This window comes from Dipodomys merriami, unplaced genomic scaffold, assembly GCF_024711535.1.
Source record: "Dipodomys merriami isolate MVZ:Mamm:240054 unplaced genomic scaffold, mDipMer1.0.p SCAF_1, whole genome shotgun sequence".
NCBI lineage: Eukaryota > Metazoa > Chordata > Mammalia > Rodentia > Heteromyidae > Dipodomys > Dipodomys merriami.
This window is the reverse complement of record NW_027202270.1, coordinates 130,503,180-130,523,020: the sequence shown is the minus strand read 5'-3', so window position 1 is coordinate 130,523,020 and position 19,841 is coordinate 130,503,180. Positions and strand designations below refer to the sequence as shown.

Sequence of the window (19,841 nt, the reverse complement as noted above, 5' to 3'; positions counted from 1 at the left end):
AGTCCTCTCTTTGCTGTACTTCTGTGAATCTCTTCTGTGTTCTTGGATAAGATTCAAAGATAAAATTTAATTAGCCATATTTATGAATTATCAAATGTATGATTTCTATCTTGAGGGAATGTAAAGTTCCATTCACTCACCTATTTGTGCCATTTTAAATCATCAATAGTATGAGTTGATATAGTTATTAATGATTGGTTATTTATCTGCCACTATTTTGGAGGGTTTAGTAATGCATTATTGTATACAAAATATGTCATACATGATACAGTAGGGATTTTAAAGAATAATGTTACTTTTGTTAGTAAGACGTAGATTCAATTTGGAAAGACAAAATGGTTGAAGTCCTAATAAGCAACACATAGAGATACATACACATATACTCATATGTATATACACATGACATACATCACATATATGTACATATGTATATACATGCATGAATTTTGGATTTCATACCCAAGGGGTAGAAGATGAATTACGAGCAGAGTTTAAAGACTACAGATGTGAATTGACATTGAGAAGTGAATATTTAGCATTAGCTAGATACATTTTGCTCATTACAACTAGGGGCTGGGTAAGGAATAAAGATGCTGTGAGATGTTCTACAGTTAGATGCACAGCCCCCATCAAAAAGATTATCTAGCTCTGAGTCATGCTGATGTCAAAGTTGAAAACTCCTAACATAGATGGTAAGAAAAACATGTTTTGGGAGTAACTATCGATGTTTAAGGGATAGATATGACTATATCATATATGGGAGGAAGAAATTGACTACTCTCATACATATATTTGGAAAATAAAGACTTCCTTTACTTTTTTGATATTACATATACTGAAAGCTATAGGAAAGCAAAATGAGAAGATCATCATCATATTGTTTTCCACTTTTAAACAATATGGGAAACTGTAAAATGCTTCCTATTCCATTGTCAGAGACAGTGAATTTTCTTTTAGTGGAAAGAGAAATTTTAGAACAGATAGAGAGATAGACTAAATTAAATTTCCTTTATAGCTCCAGATAAGGAGCCTGCCAAAACAAAACTGAGTAGGCTTGGAAGCAGTGATAACTATAAAAAGAGACAGTAGGAGAAAATGAGAGATGATGGCTCATATTTGCCACTATCTGTGAGGTTCATAGTTTAATGAGAAAAGAGCATAAATGCATTAGGGAGAAGAAATCCATAAATGATGCACTGTGGTATTGATGTATTCATTACCTATAGTCATAAAACCTTATGATTTTTAAATACTTTTCAGAATAAAACCTTTGCAAAAGGTCTTTTATATTAATTTGCTTTGTTTCAGTTCATTTTGGGTTGTCATGTAGTAGTTTTTAATGATCTTTAAAAAGTTTTCACAAGGAGTGGACTAGAAGAGAGAATTAAGGGTTTAGATAATCTACAAGCTGAGTAGAAACCTATAATCAAGTTAAATATTCTTATTAAAGATCATTTAATCTTTTTAATGCTGACTTTCTTTTAGCTCTCTCTCCCACAGATTCGGTTGAATAGACTGTTGACCATCGATACAGATTTGTTGGAACAGCAGGACATTGATCTAAGCCCTGACTTAGCAGCCACTTATGGTCCCGCAGAAGAAGCTGCCCAAAAGGTTAAACATTATTACCGCTTTTGGATCCTACCCCAGCTTTGGATTGGCATTAACTTTGACCGACTCACACTTTTGGCACTGTTTGATAGGTAAGAGTATAGTGCGATATTAAAGAAACATGATTTATTTTTAAGTTGAAGTGTTACTGACGACCATTGAAGTTTTTTCTTGATTATCATGTTGGAAAATGTTTTCTACTATTATTCTCTTGAAAGTAAAGCTTAAAGTAATAGAGCTTTCAAATAGTGACTCTCTTAAGTCCACTAAACACTTTCTCATTTTGTGAATGAACTTTCAAGAAATAATGAGATTCTTCGCTTTTTGATATAGCATAAAAATTGCCTTTACTGCTAGATGTAATATTTTAGACAACATATTGTTTCTGCTACTATCAGAAGTGTTTTAGCAACTTCAAAAGAAGTGGAATTAATGGCCTTTGTCACTAGATTTGTTTTCAACAAAAGTAAAAAGCCTTGTTTAATTATAGCTGTGAGTTTTGGATTTATTTCAGATAACTGAGAGTTAGGGAATCAAATTTTTCAAATAAATTTTGGTATCAAAATTGAATTGCAAATTTCTTATAAATTTTTTTTTTTTTTTTTTTGGTGTGGGGCTTGAACTCAGGGCCTAGGTGCTGTCTCTGTGCTTTTTTTTTTTTTTTTTTTTGGTCTGATCGTGGGGCCTGAACTCTGGGCCTGGGCGCTGTCCCTCAGCCCTTCAGCTCAAGGCTAGCACTCTACCACTTGAGCCACAGTGCCACTTCTGGCTTTTTCTTTTTCTGCTTATGTGGTGCTGAGGAATCGAACCCATGGCCTCATGCATGCAAGGCAAGCGCTCTACCACCGAGCCACCTTCTCAGCCCTCTCTGTGCTTTTTTTTTTTTTGCTCTAGGCTAGTGCTCTACCACTTTGAGTGTCAGCACCATTCCTGGTTTTCTGGTGGTTAATTGGAGATAAGGGTCTCATTGGCTTTCCTGCCTGAGATAGCTTTAAACCACCATCTTTAGATCTCAGCCTTCTGAGTAGTTAGGATTACAGGTGTGAGCCACTGGCACCCTGCTAAAATAACATTTTAAATTTAACTTGCTATGAATTTATTTGAGACTTTTTTATCATTTAAACTTGATGTCTTTGCCATTCAGATTGTTAACCATTTTGCCACATTTCCAAATATATTTTAATAGAAGTAAAATTGTATATTTATGAGAATAGAATAATGAAAACCATTAAAATAGTTTAAAAAGGCAGGATAGAGGGATAAAGAAAGAGCAACCGGGTAAGTGTGATCAAAGTACATTATATAGTGGTATGGAAAATCACAATAAAACCCCTCTGTATAATTAATGTACATAAAAAAGAAAACACAGGACCTACAGTGGATGTTATAATTGGAACTCCACAATCGGCTTCATCATTTTTTTGTAAGAATTTGTTTTATGTCCATATGAAGTTATATGTTATTTCCTTTATATTTTGTTCAGTTTTGTGGCTTGAATTTACGCCCGCATGCCCTTGCACAGCTTTTCCAAGCACACCTGGCACTCTACCACTTGAGCCACACCTCCAGTTTTGACTTTTTGCTGATTAATTAGAGATGAGTCTTGAGAATTTGTGTGCTCTAGCTGGCTCCAAACTTCAGTTCTTGGATTTTAACCTACCAAGTATTATAGGCATGAGCCACCTGTATTTAGCCCAAATTTTGTTTCTATATGCTCAAAAACCTTATTCAAACAGGGTATCCACAATAATCTCAGCAAGCTTCATTGTGATGCTTTCCCTTTCTTTCACTCTGGTTTTTGTATTCATGATATATGCACTCGTAAATATTTTTTCTGTTGGCAGAAATCGTGAGATCCTGGAAAATGTATTAGCTGTCATCCTGGCTATTCTTGTGGCTTTTTTGGGATCCATTCTTCTCATACAAGGCTTCTTCAGAGATATCTGGGTTTTCCAGTTCTGCTTGGTCATAGCCAGCTGTCAGTACTCACTACTCAAGGTACTACCACCATTTCTTCTGTGCGTGATGTAGAATAAGTAATAACTATATCAAAAGGTAGAACTTGCATACCTTTCACTGAGTTATATAGGAGGAAAATCATTTTTAGGCTTGTTTTCCTTGGAGGTTTACATTAACTGTGTATAGAACCAGGAGGACCTACACTTTTCTAAATTTTTTTGGTAGTATTGGGGATTAAACTCAGGAGCTCACACTTGCAAGACAGGTACTCTAGTATTTGAGCCATGCCTCCAGCTCGTTTTTGCTTTATTTTCAAAGTTGGGTATTGTTTTATGCCTGGGCTGTCCTGAGCTATGCTTCTTCTGGTGTCACTGGGATGACAGGTATGCACCACTGCACCAACTCATTGTGATTTCTGGGCACACACACATAAAAATACCATGTCAGTTTTGTTTTCCTTTTGTGCTAGTACTGGGTTTTAAACTCAGGGCCTGGGTGCTATCCCAGAGCTGTTTTTGCTCAAAGCTCCACTTACAGATTTTTTTATTGTTAAATGGAGATAAGATTCTCATAACTTTCCTGCCCAGGCTGGCTTTGAAATATAGTCCTCAGATCTCAACCTTCTAAGTAGCTAGGATTACAGGCATGGGCTTAGTAGCATCTGTCTCAAGTGTTAGTTTTTTTTTTTTAATTTAATTTAATTTTATTTGTGAACATACTGTACAGAGGAGTTACAATTACATGGGCAGGATAATGCGTACATTTCTTACCAAGCATTGCAGCCTTCTCCTTTGTTTACCCTTCACATCCCTTCCCAGCCTCCCCCCTCCCCCCCAATCCCAATCCTTCTCCTTCTCCCCCCTTCCCCCCCCCTCAAATGTTAGTTTTAAGCTTTCAAAATCATAGGAAAATCAAACACATCAGCTCATGTGTACTACTGTAATTTTTATCTTCTACTTAAAATCAGTGTGGACTGTTACCAGTGACTTTTCCTTTCTTAATTAGTAAATAGTTTTGTTTTCCTTGAGTTATTTGCTTATATATGCTAGTATGTAGAGCCTATAGGCTGAGTAGGCTGATAGCTTCTTGTTTTGCTGTTTCTACTCTGTCTCTCTCTGTGTCTTTCTCTGTCTCTGTCTCTCTCTGTCTCTCTCTGTCTGTCTCTGTCTGTCTCTGTCTGTCTCTCTCTCTCTCTCTCTCTCTCTCTCTCTCTCTCTCTCTCTCTCTCTCTCTCTCTCTCTCTCTCTCTCTCTCTCTCTTGTTTACTTACTAGCCAGACATCTGGAATAGGTCATCCAGGTTATCTGTACCATTTCTTTAAGATCATCCTATATTTCATTGAAGTCCTAAATTAGAGATTGGTGACTGTTAATTGTCATTCCTCATGCGCATTTTCAGTGAGGGCTGTGTCATTCACTACTTGTTATTCTTTTATTTTTCTGTCCTCACTGGCACACGATAACTGCACAACCTAGTGGTCCTCACATTCTTCAGATAGTTCTCCTTTGTTGATACTTTCAGTCTCCTTTAGACTTCTCATCAGTTCTGTGTGTGTGTGTGTGTGTGTGTGTGTGTGTGTGTGTGTGTGTGTGTGTGTGTGTGTGTGTGTGTGTGTGTGTGTGTGTGTGTGTGTGTGTGTGTGTGTGTGTGTGTGTGTGTGTGTGTGTGTACGTACATGTGTGCTGCTATTGGAGTTTGAACTCAGATTGACCCTGTTTCTGCTTTTTTACATCTAGGCTAGTGTGCTACTACTTAAATCTTTTCTACCTGGGCTGGCTTTGATTGGTGATTCTCTGGTCCCAGCCTCCTGAGTAGCTAGGATTACAGGCATGAGTAACCAGTATTTGGCTTCCTTTCTTTCTTTATCTCAGTATCAAATAACCAAATCTCTTTGATTAAATTTGGTGCTTCTGTGTTAAAATCACTGTTCTTCATTTCCACCTTTTCTTTCAATGACCTTAAGTTATACTTTTATTGCTTTAAACAATTAAATTTACTCCTTTGCTTTAATATCCCTATTCCATTAATTTTGTCCACTGTTTTCTCATCAATATGGCTGAATAGTGAGAAAGGAAAATGTGATTAAGATTTTTTAAACTATGTGACCAGAAGAATAGTAGGTATAAAATGAAATAAGAACAGAAATAAAAGTTTTTAGATGGTAGGTATTGAAATTGAGTTTAAAGATTACCTAGCCTCCTGTTCAGCCAATGGCTAAATTTGAAGTTCAGTAAGGTTAATGCAGTGTGGAATTGTGGAATAGTGGCAAACCATCCTAGTGAAATTATTTAGTATGCTGTAGCAAATGAACTGGAATTTGGGTGGAAGTATTTGCATGGTACCTGTGGTACCTTTGGAACATTTTTATAACAAGTCAATAAGGTTTCTTCCACTTATACAGCTGTATTGCCTTTGATTATTTTAATGGGCAAATGTACATAACTAGTTAAAATACCAAATATTTGTGGGCAGAACTAGAATTCTCATGAACTAACCCATATTGTTATTCAGTTGCCAAGTGAAGTCATAGCCCATGAGAAAGAATTCTACCTCAACTATATATAACATGCAGCAATGATTCAAGTATAAGACCATGTGTGTATCTAGTATTTGACACTTCAAAAACATTAAGACATGAATTATTAATATAAGTAAATAAGGGTGAGGAAATATGTGAACTGCTTTTAAAATCAGAGTGACACCAATGTCTGGAGCTGATGTTTCATCTTTGGAACATAATACAGGTCATTTCTTGATTATGGAATTTTTGTTGTTGTTGGTCATGGGGCCTGAACTCTGGGCATGGGCACTGCCCCTCAGCTCTTCAACTCAAGGCTAGTGCTCTACCACTTGAGACATAGCACAACTTTTGGCTTTTTTCTGCTTATGTGGTGCTAAGGAATCGAATTCAGGGCTTCATGCATGCAAGGCAAGCACTCTACCACTGAGCCACCTTCCCAGCCCTGATTATGTAATATTTATTTGAAATTGCTTGTCATTTTAAAAGTTGCTTTTAATATGTAAAATCACCATCAGTTCAATAGTTCAATCTGTCTTTCTGTTTCATTTTTAGAGTGTGCAACCAGATTCTTCTTCCCCCAGACATGTAAGTCATTCCTAATATGGCAGTCATTTTTAGTTCCTTATCACTTACCAAGTTCTTTTTTTCCTTTTGGCATTATTTGGATTGAAATGAGATTAATGTCATTATTTTCTCATCTAAATTTTGATTCTGTGTGGTTGATTTATCAGCATGAAATAAAATGGCATTGTACTGATAGACTCTAAATCTTGGTTGAAAGAATATAATGATTCATTTTTTTTGACTGTTTCAGGAGAAGTCTATCACAGGTAATTAGTTCATTAATAAATATTGAATAATGAATTGTGAATAAATATTAAAAATAGAATTTCAAAGTAAGGAAACTTACTATTTTACTTTGAGAATCATTAGGAGCAAGAATAGAAAGTATAGTTCTTTAGTACTTTAATGATGAAAAACTTGTTATTCACTGTGTAACTTTGCACAAAATATTACCTGCTTATCACTACTTATGCGACATATGATCTGATCTTGGATCTAACTCTTTGCTTATTTAATCGGAAGACCAAAAGACAGTCTTTGAAAGTAGCTAAAGCTCCAGGAATAGTAGTGTATATTAATCTCTCTCTTTTTCTTTCTTTCTTTCTTTCTTTTTTTTTTTTTTTGTTGGTTGTTGGGCTTGAACTCTGGGCCTGGGTGCTGTCCCTCAGTTCTTCAGCTCAAGGCTATCTATCACTCTACCACTTGGGCCACTGCTCCACTTCCTGTTTTCTAAGTGGTTTATTGGAGTTAAAAGTCTCCTGAGTAGCTAGGATTACAGGTGTGACCCACCAGCGCCCACCCTGCTCTCTCTTTTTTTCTTTTTTTGCCATTCTTGACATCAGGCCGTAAGCACTGGCCCAGAGCTTCTTTTGCTGAAAGCTGGCACTCTACCACTTGAGCCACAACACCACTTCCAGCTTTTTCTGTTTATGTGGTACTGAGGAATTGAACCCAGGGCTTCGTGTATGCTAGGCAAGCACTGTACCAGTAAGCCACATTCCCAGCCCAATTATTATAGATAGTATTTTTTTGTCCATGTATAGAATAGTTAATAATGGTAGCAAAACAAAACCAGGAGGAAAATTGGTTTACATTTTTGATTGATGATGTTTATTTTGTGTATGTGAGTGTGTGCCTCTCTCCCCTCCCCACGTGTGTTCATGTGTACACGTCCCTTTCTTGGGCTTTGAACTCAGGGCCTGTACACTATCCTGGAACATTTTTGCTCACTTTTCCATTTGTACCACAGCTCTACTTAAGACTGTTTTTGGGCGGGGGAGAGGAGATGAGAGTCCAGTGAAATTTTCTGCTTGGGCTAGCATCGAACTGTAATCCTTAGATCTCAGGCTAGATCTCAGTAGCTAGGATTACAGGAGTAAGCCACCTGTGCCCAGCTTTGTCAGAATATTATTATTATTATTATTATTATTGTTATTATTATTATTATTATTATTATTATTATTATTATTAGTTAGTCATGGGGCTTGAACTCTGGGCTTGGGCGTTGTCCCTGTGCTTTTCAGCTCAACGCGAGCACTCTAGCTCTACCGCTTCAGCCACAGTGCCACTCCTGGCTTTCAAATGGTTTATTGGAAATAAGAGTCTCACGGACTTTTCTGCCCTTTTCTGCCTGGGCTGGCTTTGAATCATGATCCTCAGATCTCAGCCTCCTGAATAGCTAGGATTATAGGCGTGAGCCACCGGCTCCGGCTTTGTCAGAATATTTTTGAAGCCCAGTGATATGTTTTTTCCCAGCTTTGAATTTTGATGTAATTCCAGGCTTACAGAAAATTTGGAAGGATAGCACACAAAAAAAATAATACCATTTATCTAGATTATTTATGTTAACATTTTACCATTCTTACACAATTACATTCTAGTATGCAATCTCTTTCCTGCCTCTCTCTACCTTTTCTTTCTTCATAGACATGATGCCCCTTTATTTCTCAATATCTAGTTTGTATTTCATAGAAATGTTTTTGGCATTAATACTTTTTGAAGTTGGCTTATGAACATTGATATGATGCTGTTTTCCATTCTTCAACTGTTTTTTTATTGTGAAAATACTGTATAAAGGGGTTACAATTACATGGGCAAGATAATGAGTACATTTCTTATCAAGCCTTGTAGCCTCCTCCTTTGTTTCCCCTTCCCATCCCCCCCCACCCAATGTATGTCATCCCCCCCCCCCCCGTGCCCCCCCTGCACCAAAGTTGTAAAGTTCGTTTTCGACATAACTACTTGTACATCTCATTGTTGCAATGGGTCTACCTGTATCTTCAACTGTTTTTTGAGTTTGTCTTTAGTTGGCACAAGAAAGTCAAACTTTTTTTTTTGTCTGTCTTGGGGCTTGTGCTCTAGGCGTGGGCGCTGTCCTTCAGCTCTTCAGGTCAGGGAGAGCGCTTTACTGCTTGAGCCACAGTGCCACTTCTAGTTTTCTGGTGGTTTATTGAGATAAACATCTGGTGCACTTTGCTGTCTGGGCTGGCTTTGAACTGTGATTCTCAGTTCTCAGCCTCCTGAGTAGCTAGGATTACAGGCCTGAGCCACCGGCCTTTTAATCTGAAGGATTTGTCTTTCCTGATTCTGAATTGTTTTGATGGATACAAACCAGTTATTTTATAATCTGTTTCTCACTTTGTATTGATTTTTTAAAATTAAAGGTTACACTTTTTGAGCAGAAATACTGTGAAAGTAGTGTTCTTCTCAGTGTATTATGTAAGGATATATGTGATATTGATTTATCCTCTTACTAGGAATATTAAATTTGATGTTTTGGGTAGGAGTAGTATCAACAGGGTTTCTCAGATCTCTGTAATAATAACATTTAGGTCTGGATAATTTTCCTTTGAGGGTAGGATGCTGTCTTTTGTATTCCAGAATTCTCTTTGACTTTGCCTCAATAGGCACTAGTAATACCTCACCCAATTTTTATTGGCAATAAAAATGTGTCCAGGCCTTGCTAGATGTCACCTAAGAATCCAGTCCTTCTCTAAACTGCCTTCTCAACTTGTACTGTATGTAATATCATTACTTTCTCCTGTGATTAATAAGTATCTGACCCATTTGTTTTAGAATCTACTGATATTTTTTGCCTGAATCAATTATTATTTCATGGCTATCAAATACTGATTTTATAATTCTTTCAACATGTATTAATTTTTTACTAATAGGAGCAGTTTGTCCTCTCTAGTGTTTGTGGACTTGTGCTACCAGACCTTTCTGTGCTGTGAAAGTGCTCTATCACTAAGCTATACTCTAAGCTCTCCTCTGTGTGTGTGTATGTGTGTGTGTGTGTGTGTGTATACATGCATTAGTATGGATTCATGGATTATTTCAGTGGACTATAATGTCACCAAAGGTTATTTTGATGTTCAAATTATTCTGATTTGGCCATTTGGAGTCCGCCAACTTGTCTTTTATGTCTTTTTTATATATCCCTATGACCCTTCAAAGACACTTTTCCTTTTTATAACAACATTAATATTTCAGGTTAATCTTATACTTCCTTACCTCAAGTCACCTTTCTATGAAGCCCTGGTTCTTTTCGTGAATAATAATATTGTAAGTTAGGATCAGGATGGTAGTAATCTTTATTACATTTATTTTTTCTGAATTTACTCAGTAAATAAAAATAGATTTTATCTCCAATAAACTACTCAGAAAAAGCTGGAAATGGCCCTGGGGCTCAACTGCTAGAGTACTAGCCTTGAGCACAAAGAGGCTTAGGGATAGTGCCCAGGCCCTGAGTTCAAGCCCCAGGACTGCCCTCCCCGCCCCCAAAAAGGAGATATATACATGTATATCCATACATATGTATATCCATACATCCTGTATCTATCAAAAGTTTGTATTAGCTGGATACCTGTGGCTCATGCCTATAATTCTAGTTACTCAGTAGGGTGAGATCTGAGGCTTGCAGTTTGAAGTCAGTCAGATCAGGAAAGTTCTTGAGATTCTTATCTCCACAGAAAACTTGAACTGGTGTTGTGGCTCATCATGGTAGAGTGCTAACCTTGAGTGATAAAGCTCAGGGACAGCACCCAGGTCTTGAGCTCAAGCTCCAGGATTGGGGGAAAAAAAGTTTAAATTGATACCTCTAATTTCAATCCAATGCTCATTCTATTTTTCTTTTTTTCCATATTTATTTTTCCTACTTGTCTGCAACTATTAGAAACCTACTTTCATAGAGAAATACTTGGAATCCTTAGAATACATCTTTAATGGTCTCAGTAGCTAGCTGTGATTCCTTATTAAAGTGACACTTGAAACATCTGTCATTCGCAGGGTCATAATCGTATCATTGCCTACAGTAGACCAGTTTACTTCTGTTTATGTTGTGGTCTTATTTGGCTCCTGGATTATGGTAGTAGAAACCTTGCTACAATCAAGTTCAGATTATATGGAATAACTTTCACCAATCCACTGGTGTTTATATCAGCCAGGGATTTAGTTATAGGTGAGTCATCTTCAAGGTATCTCTGATCTTAACTTTTTTTGTACCACAGTTCACGAATTCAAAAGTCAAATGGTAAAAATAGTTTTTGTAAGCTTATCTTTCTGTTTATTATAGAATATTCTTATCTGACAAACTATAGTACTATAATAATGGAAAAGACTAAAAAATAATAAATACTACAGTAATTATTCTGCTCCTAAAGGGGATGCAGTAGAAAATTTTTTCCCTATATTTTAGGTTTATATATATTATGTGAAAATGATTGAAATGATACTTGAAAGTATCAGTGGTTGAAAGAGTTTATTTAATATCCAATCATCTATGAAGAGATAATTTAAAAAGTAGTGTAAGTTGGGTGCCAGTGGTTCATGCCTGTAATCCTGGCTACATAGGAGGCTGAGATCTGAAGATCACAGTTTGAAGCTCACCTAGGCAGGGAGACTCATCTCCATTTAACCACTAAAAAGCCACAAATGGAGCTAGGTTCAAGTGGTAGAACAGTAACCTTGAGCAAAAAAACTCAGGGACAGCATCTAAGCCCTGAGTTCAAGCCCCAGGACTCACACACACACACACACACACACACATACCATCTAAGCCCTGAGTTCAAGCCCCAAGACTGATATATACACACACACACACACACACACACACACACACACACACGCACACCCGCATCTAACACACACACACACACCCCCGCATCTAAGCCCTGAGTTCAAGCCCCAGGACACACACACACACACCATCTAAGCCCTGAGTTCAAGCCCCAGGACTGATACACACACACACACACACACACACACACACACACGCATCTAAGCCCTGAGTTCAAGCTCCAGGACTGGTACACACACACACACACATACCATCTAAGCCCTGAGTTCAAGCCCCAGGACTGATACACACACACACACACACACACACACACACACACACGCATCTAAACCCTGAGTTCAAGCCCCAGGACTCACACACACACACACACACACACACACACACACAGAGTATAGTTGATCTGGGTGTGGTAGCTCCTGCTAACAATCCTAGCTACTCTGGAGACTGAACTGAGATTAGAAAGACTGTGGTTCAAGGCCAGTCTAGGCAAAAAAGATTACTAGACCCCCATCTTGACCAATAAAAACCACAATGTGCATCTGTCATCCCAGCTGTGAAGGAATGGTAAGTAAATAGGATCTCACAGTCCAGTTCAGCCAATGTATAAAAGACAGACTGTATCCAAAAAATAACTAAATCAAAAGGGCTAGGGCATGGCTTGAGGGATAGAGTGCTTTCCTAGCAAGTGTAAGGCCCTAAGTTCAAGCCCTAGTACTACCCCTCAAAAACCACACTACGTAAATTGTTTGAATTTATTTTCACTGCTTAGGCTCTTTAAATGAACAAAAAGATAAAATGCATTTTTAACATACTTTTTTTCCTCCTATAGTGTTTACACTCTGTTTCCCAATAGTATTTTTCATTGGTCTCCTGCCTCAGGTGAATACATTTGTAATGTACCTTTGTGAGCAATTGGATATTCATATCTTTGGTGGCAATGGTGAGTTTCTTTATAAATATTTATAGATTGTAGTTTATAAATTATGAAATAATTAAAATACTAACATTATGAACATTAAAATACTTCTCTGGTTTCATTTTAGAGTTGAGATGGGGGATTAAGTAGTAATTAAAGGGTGGAAACAATTTATAAATAGGAAAAATTAGTCAAGTTTTCTACATAAGTAAAGGATCCAAGAAAAATGGAGTTAGTGTTTAAGATGTAATAATGTCCGAAAGTCACATAGCAATCTCCCCATTCCTCCCCCCATTCCTCCCTCCATTCCCCTTCCCCCCCCCCCCCCCCCCGCCCCGGCTTGACTACAAATGATACATTTTAAGACCTCCAGTGATAAGCCCAGTACCTAGGGTAGATAGTACTGAACCTTGTATCTATTCATATATACCTAGTATAAAGTTTAATTTTTCATTAGTCATAGTCAAGTAAGAGACTAGCAATAAGGAATAATGGAAAATTATGCAATGCATTACAATAAAAGTTACATGAGTATGGCCTTTCTCTTCCTTTTCTGAAATTTTCCATTTAAAATTATGCAGTTGAAGACAGATAACTCAAACTGGGGAACACAAAATGCAAAAAAGGAGGGAATATTGTAGAGATTTCACCTGTGATATTCATCTATGTGTTCCACATAGATCGAGGTCTGATGTGTAATACTGTATTTGGCTTGACTTGTTACCTGCGTTTGGTACGTCCATGCATTTGACTTCAGACCTTTGTTTTATCTTTAGCATAGGATACTAAAACGAGAATCTAAAAGCATTTTACTAAATAAACTTTTAAGAAATAGCTCTCTTTGTAGAATAGGCCATATATATATATAAGTTGGTAATTTAGAAAAGAAGTTCTTTATCATATTAATGTTTCATTTTTTTAAGAAAGAGACCATACCGGGCTGGGAAGGTGGCTCAGTGGTAGAGCGCTTGCCTTGCATGCGTGGGGCCCTGGGTTCGATTCCTCAGCACCACATAAGAAAAAAGAAAAAAGCCGGAAGTGGTGCTGTGGCTCAAGTGGTAGAGTGCTAGCCTTGAGCTGAAGAGCTGAGGGACAGCGGCCAGGCCTAGAGTTCAGGCCCCACGACCGGACCCAAAAAAAAAAAAAAAAAAAGAAAGAAACCATACTAACATTATTCTGGAATAATGGTTTGCAAAATTTGAAAATAATCCAGTGTACAGCTACCATAATTAAAATATTTAATGTTTTATTGAGAAAAGAATGTGTTAACTAGAGAAAATACTTCCAAAAGGAAGAAATGATTTTAATTTCTCTAGCTACAATAATTATAATTTTTAGTTTATTATTCACACTACATTTACAATGCTCATAAACCTAATACACACTAAAATTTGCTTTACAGATAAACTGATATTATGATTTAAATTTTAAATAAGAACTAAATTGTTTTGTGTTGCTATGTAGCAATCATATCAGTGTGTAATGTTTTTCAAAATGTTTCAAACTATTTGATTAAGAAAGGCTAAGTTTATCAATCAGCATAGCTTCTTCATGGGTGAATGAGTGTATAGGAATTACTATTGGTGTTAAATGTTGTGTTAAAGGCTTACTGTAGATAATATTTATAGACATAGTCTTTGTCATATTGTAAGTTACAAACTTGTACAAAGTGTTAGGTTTTTACTATCACAAAGACATTTATTGCAAGGGGTAGTGGCTTAATCCTATAATCCAAACTATTGAAGAAGTGGAGATTGGGATTAAAGTTCCAGGCTACCCCAAGCAAAAATTAGCAAGACTGCCTTCTCAGTCAGTTAAATGGGCATGGTTGTTCATGACTGTAATCCTAGGTACTAGAAAGCATAGATGAGAAGAGCACAGGTCCAAGGCAGTGCAACCCCAGGGAGAAATGTGAGGTGTGTCTGAAAAAATAAAAAAGTATTGAACAGGTGACTCACTGTTAAGTGTACCTCTCCCACAGTCCTTGAATGAGTCCCTGAATTCAACCCTGGTACCTCAAAAAAAAAAAAGGAAACACATTCTTGAAGCATGGTGCGTGTTTTTTTTTTCTTTTGAGTTTATATAAATGTTTCTTATTCCTAGATGAATATATTTTATCTTGTAACAAAGATTGAAGATAGCAAATCTTTGCCATATAGAAATCTTATGAATGTACAAAGTGAAGTAATTGAGCTTTTAAAAGTCAAATGAGTAAATACATAATGATAGTGGACATATTAAAGCTTATCAGTGATCTTTAATTTTCTTACATAGGTGTTTATAGAATACTGATTTCATTTTCCTTTGCTATGCAGCCACCACAAGCCTGCTTGCAGCACTTTACAGTTTTATCTGTAGCATTGTAGCAGTGGCCTTGTTGTATGGATTATGTTATGGAGCTTTAAAGGTAAGCAGTAGCTTATAGTCTGTTGTGTTCTATATGAAAATTGTCTAAAATTGACTAATAATGGTTCATGCTTCCTGGTTCTACTTTATCATTCATTTTCATTGTCTTCATATACTGGGCTTTATTCTTATTCTTTAAATTTGAAAATAGTTTAATAGCTTATGATAATTAAAGTTTTTTTCATATATTATTATAGGTTAATATTAGGAACAGTTAATAAAAAAATGAAGTTCATCTGTGATGGAGATGAACATAGCAATCTCAGAGTATGAAATGATATTTAGATTCCTGTTAAGAATTTATGAAGCTACTATTTCTCATATCGAAAGGCTTCTTTAAACTTTGAAGAATAATTTCTGACCGGCTAGGGTTGTGGCTCAATATTAGTGTACTTGCCTTGCATGTACAAGTCTCTGGATTTGATCCCAACCTGCAAAAAACAAAAATCAAGTTCAAAGGTTGCATACTAGTGTCATTGCTGGTTTAGAAAGATGTAGGTCAGAAATTTTCTTAATAGAGACCCAGAAACACAACATGAAGCTGCAGAGCTTCTGCATGGCAAAGGACATAGCTAGCAAGATCAATAGAAAGGCCACGGATTGGGAGCCCTACAACGGATAAGGGTCTCATATCTAAAATATACCTGGAACTCAAAAAAATTAAATCCTCCAACAACAAATCGTCAAAGAAAGAACTGCCCAATAAATAAGTGGGCTAAAGACTTAAAGAGAAACTTCTCCAAAGAGGAAAGAAGAATGGTCAATAGGCACATGAAGAAATGCTCAACCTCTCTAGCCATAAAAGAAATGCAAATCAAAACAACATTGAGATTCCACCTCACCCCAGTTAGAATGGCTATAATTAAGAACTCTAATAACAACAGATGCTGGAGGAAATGAAGCCAGAGGGAACCCTACTTCATTGTTGGTGGGAGTGTACAAGTTGTTCAACCACTTTGGAAAGCAGTATGGAGGTTCCTCAAAAGACTCCACATAGAGCTCCCCTATGACCCAGCAATCCCACTTTTGGGTATTTACCCAAATGATCACAAACAAGACCATACTAAAGCTTCCAGCACAACTATGTTTATTGCAGCATTATTTACCATAGCTAAGATATGGAACCAACCCACATGCCCCTCAGTAGATGAATGGATCAAGAAAATGTGATATATATATATATATATATATATATATATATATATATATGTACACACACACATATATATACATATATACAGATATACAGATATATGTATATATATGTATATGTATATACATATACACACACAATGGAATTCTATGCCTCTATCAGAAAGAATGACATTGCCCCATTTGTTAGGAAATGGAAAGACCTGGAAAAATTTATATTAAGTGAAGTAAGCCAGGCCCAAAGAAACATGGGTCCCATGGTTTCCCTTATTTGCAATAACTAGTATATGTCTGGGACAAGTAGAAAAGGTCAAAAACTATGTACATACAACCAGATAAGATGAAGTTAAGCAAAATGAACCCAAGATAAGGACACAAGTGGTTTTTTTCTTTCTTGCTGTTGTTTCTAACATATTTATAAGGTACCATGTGATTTTTTTGTTGTTGTTGCTTTGTATGTTTCTCCTCCATGCTATAACCCCTGTTTTCACTGTATTTGATATTGGTATAATTTGGGAAGGGGAAGTGAAAAAACAAAATGTTTAAATAGGGATACATGTTGACACATTGTAACAATGAGATGTACAAGACACTATGTTGAAAAATGATCTTTATAATCTAGGCAGTGGGGGGAGGGAGGGGGGAGGGGAGAGTGTAGTTGTGGAGGTGGGAGGGTAGGGATGGTAGTGGCAAAACAAAGGAAGAAGAGGTAACAATGCTTGATAAGAAATGTACTCATTAACTTGCTCATGTAACTATAACCCCTCTGTACAGTATTTTCACAATAAAAAACTTATTTAAAAAAAAGATGTGGGTCAGTTTTACAAGCTCCCTTTTACAATTTTGTCACCAAATTGTAAACATAAATGTTGAAATATTTTAATAGATAAGTCATAACTAGACACATTCTTAATTTTTTGTTTCGTTATATTTAATAATGCAAGGCAGAGAATAACAGTTGAAGGGCTGTGAAAAGGGACCCACAAAATCCTTCATTTTACTGTGTGCTAAGAACTGTTAAAAGATGTCTCTTGTTGTTAAAGAGCTTTTAGATGAGCTATGTAAGAACACACACAGTACATAACCATGAAGGCTCTAAAAAACAGTCAGACTGATACATAAATTGACTACCTTATTTCAGCTGAAAAGGATTAAAGGACCATTCTTAGGGCTTGGATTTTAGCCAAATTTTGAAAGAACATAGGAACTAATTAGTTGAAACAAAGGATTAAAGCAGGGAACTGACAGGAAATTGTGTTGCATAAAGCAAACAGTAATTTGAGTAATTGGAAATTTGAGTATATGAGGAAAGGTATCTGAGCTCTAAAGTATCTTTGAATATGTTGGAGTAAAAATGAAATATCAAATGATTTGAGATAGGCAGTGAAAGAAATACTCAGTTGCATTTTAGAAAGATTATTTGTCTCCAGTGTAAAGGAGATTGAAGTCTAAGCAGGAGAAACCAAAGCAGGGAGACTACTGAGCTTTATTCTGGAGGTTAGAATAGATATTAAGGAAAGCTGTTCTACTCTTTTTAGGATAATAGTGAGGCTTGGGCATATGAAAACTGTTTATGGCAGTTTTAAAAAGATTGCAGACTTGATTGCATTTTCAAGGTAAGGAAAAGGGAGAATTTTCTAGAGGAGAGAGAATTCATGGAGCTAAGTAAGCCCAGGAAATAACTGAATGGAAAATGAAGTTCAAATTCATGGTTTTCCCATATGTACCTTCTGAACTATGCTAAATACAAACGATAGATCTGTGTTTTGGGCTACATTTTTGAAAGCAAGTAATTACTTGGAAGTTGTAATCATAGAAATTAACAAGTACATTAAGTTTTCTAACCTAGTACAAAAGCCTGTTCAACTATAGTTACTCCCCAGAATACCAATAATTGTAAAACTACCAATAGACTCCAATATCCAAAGGGAGAAAATAATTTTTTCATTTTTTTCTCTGGGATATAACATTTGCATTAGATAATTTTAGTTACAAATATAACTCATTATAATTAATAAATGAGTGGATATGGGAATACACATTGCATATAGGGTTTCATTAAAGCTCTTTATGAGGAATACCTTGCTTCTGATGCATGTGTGACTGTCATTTGTCATAATTCAAGTAAAATTAACTTACTTATTACTTTGCAGTAAACTATGTGCTCTTTCTCTGTTAGTAGTGTTGCTTTCTGCAACCTGGGACAGCAAGATGGGATAGTAAAGCCAAAGAAATAAGAAAAACCAGAGTAGGGAAAAATGGGAAAACAGTGGCTACTCTCTCTCTGTTTTTTTTCTTATTTATTCAGCTCTGGTATCATCTCATCATGCTGTCCCAGGTTGTAGAGAGCAACAAGCAGAATGTATTTCCAAGAGTTATTATGGAAATATTTAGGAAGTACTTAGGAAGGCCTAGGAATTGGGGCTCTAAACAGTGTATAATGACCACAGTTTTGATTTAGACATTACCAAAAAAAATTTTTGTGTGGTAGAACAATTTCCAGGACTATATTAGAGGGGAGAGAAGGCAAGTTTATTAAAACCTACCATTTCAGTTTCCTGCTTTTCTCATTTCTCTTCCCAAATGACGAAGATGAAGAATTTGAGTAGTGCCCATCACACAGAATATGTCCACTGTAATTAGTCATGTCATGCCAGTGGACCCCATAGGATAGCAATCCATGAGCCAGGCTTGCATGGTATGCTCACATTTTGTTGGCTTTGGAAGCTTATCCTTTGCATATCGTCTTCTGGGAATATGTAGTTTAATCTTTAAGGAAACAGTTGCAGAATGCGTGCCTGGTGTTCTGGAAATGTAATGGTATTATTACATGAGCAAAAGTATCAAGAAAGCAACACACCAACTGTCAGAATTTTTCTTTTGCTTATCCTCTGCTATTTAGTATACCAACTTACCTATCCTTCAAAAAAGAGCACATAGTTTACTGCAAAGTAATAAGTAAGTTAATTTTACTTGAATTATGACAAATGACAGTCACACATGCATCAGAAGCAAGGTATTCCTCTTAAAGAGCTTTAATACAAAAATAAATATGTAGCTTTATTACCAAAATAAATCTCATAGCTAGTGTCTAACTCAAAGGAAAGTAACAAATTGAAATTTATTTGGAATAAATACAGTTCATAATTTGGCTAATTTTTACCTTAAATTTAATAACTAAAATATTAACATGAAAGAAATTATAAGCTTATTGTATTAATTATATTTTCAACAGGATTCATGGGATGGCCAGCATATTCCAGTACTTTTCTCTATTTTTTGTGGATTGTTAGTGGCAGTATCCTATCATCTCAGCCGACAAAGTAGTGATCCATCTGTACTTTTGTAAGTGAAACCATTTTGTGGGGGGAGAAGGGGTAGTCCTGGGGCTTGAATTCAGGGCTTGGGCATTGTCTCCTGACCTTTTTGCTAAAGTCTACCAATCTACCAGTTGAGCCACAGCTCCACTTTCAGCTTTTTTGATGGTTAATTGGAGCTAAGCATTTCACAGACTTTTCTGCTCTGGCTGGATTTGAACTGATCCTCAGAACTCAGCTCCCTAAGTAGCTGAGATTACAGGTGGGAGCCACTGGTGCCCAGTAAATCATTTGTTCTTATTTTTTAATATTAATAAG

General features: G+C 36.4%; 1 protein-coding gene across 5 annotated transcripts in view; it reads left to right on the top strand.

Moving 5' to 3' along the window:
* Pcnx1 (pecanex 1) overlaps nucleotides 1-19,841 on the top strand; it is a 159,643-nt gene that overhangs the window by 95,911 nt on the left and 43,891 nt on the right. For 3 of the 5 annotated variants that reach the window (XM_070030962.1, XM_070030953.1, XM_070030970.1), the window contains 7 exons: nucleotides 1,486-1,703; nucleotides 3,456-3,609; nucleotides 6,644-6,676; nucleotides 10,943-11,114; nucleotides 12,562-12,672; nucleotides 14,964-15,055; nucleotides 19,442-19,551. In XM_070030962.1, coding sequence (XP_069887063.1) covers nucleotides 1,486-1,703; nucleotides 3,456-3,609; nucleotides 6,644-6,676; nucleotides 10,943-11,114; nucleotides 12,562-12,672; nucleotides 14,964-15,055; nucleotides 19,442-19,551 — 890 coding nt within the window. The remainder of the gene's footprint in view (nucleotides 1-1,485; nucleotides 1,704-3,455; nucleotides 3,610-6,643; nucleotides 6,677-10,942; nucleotides 11,115-12,561; nucleotides 12,673-14,963; nucleotides 15,056-19,441; nucleotides 19,552-19,841) is intronic. The other 2 variants (XM_070030966.1, XM_070030959.1) reach the window with 1 other exon arrangement.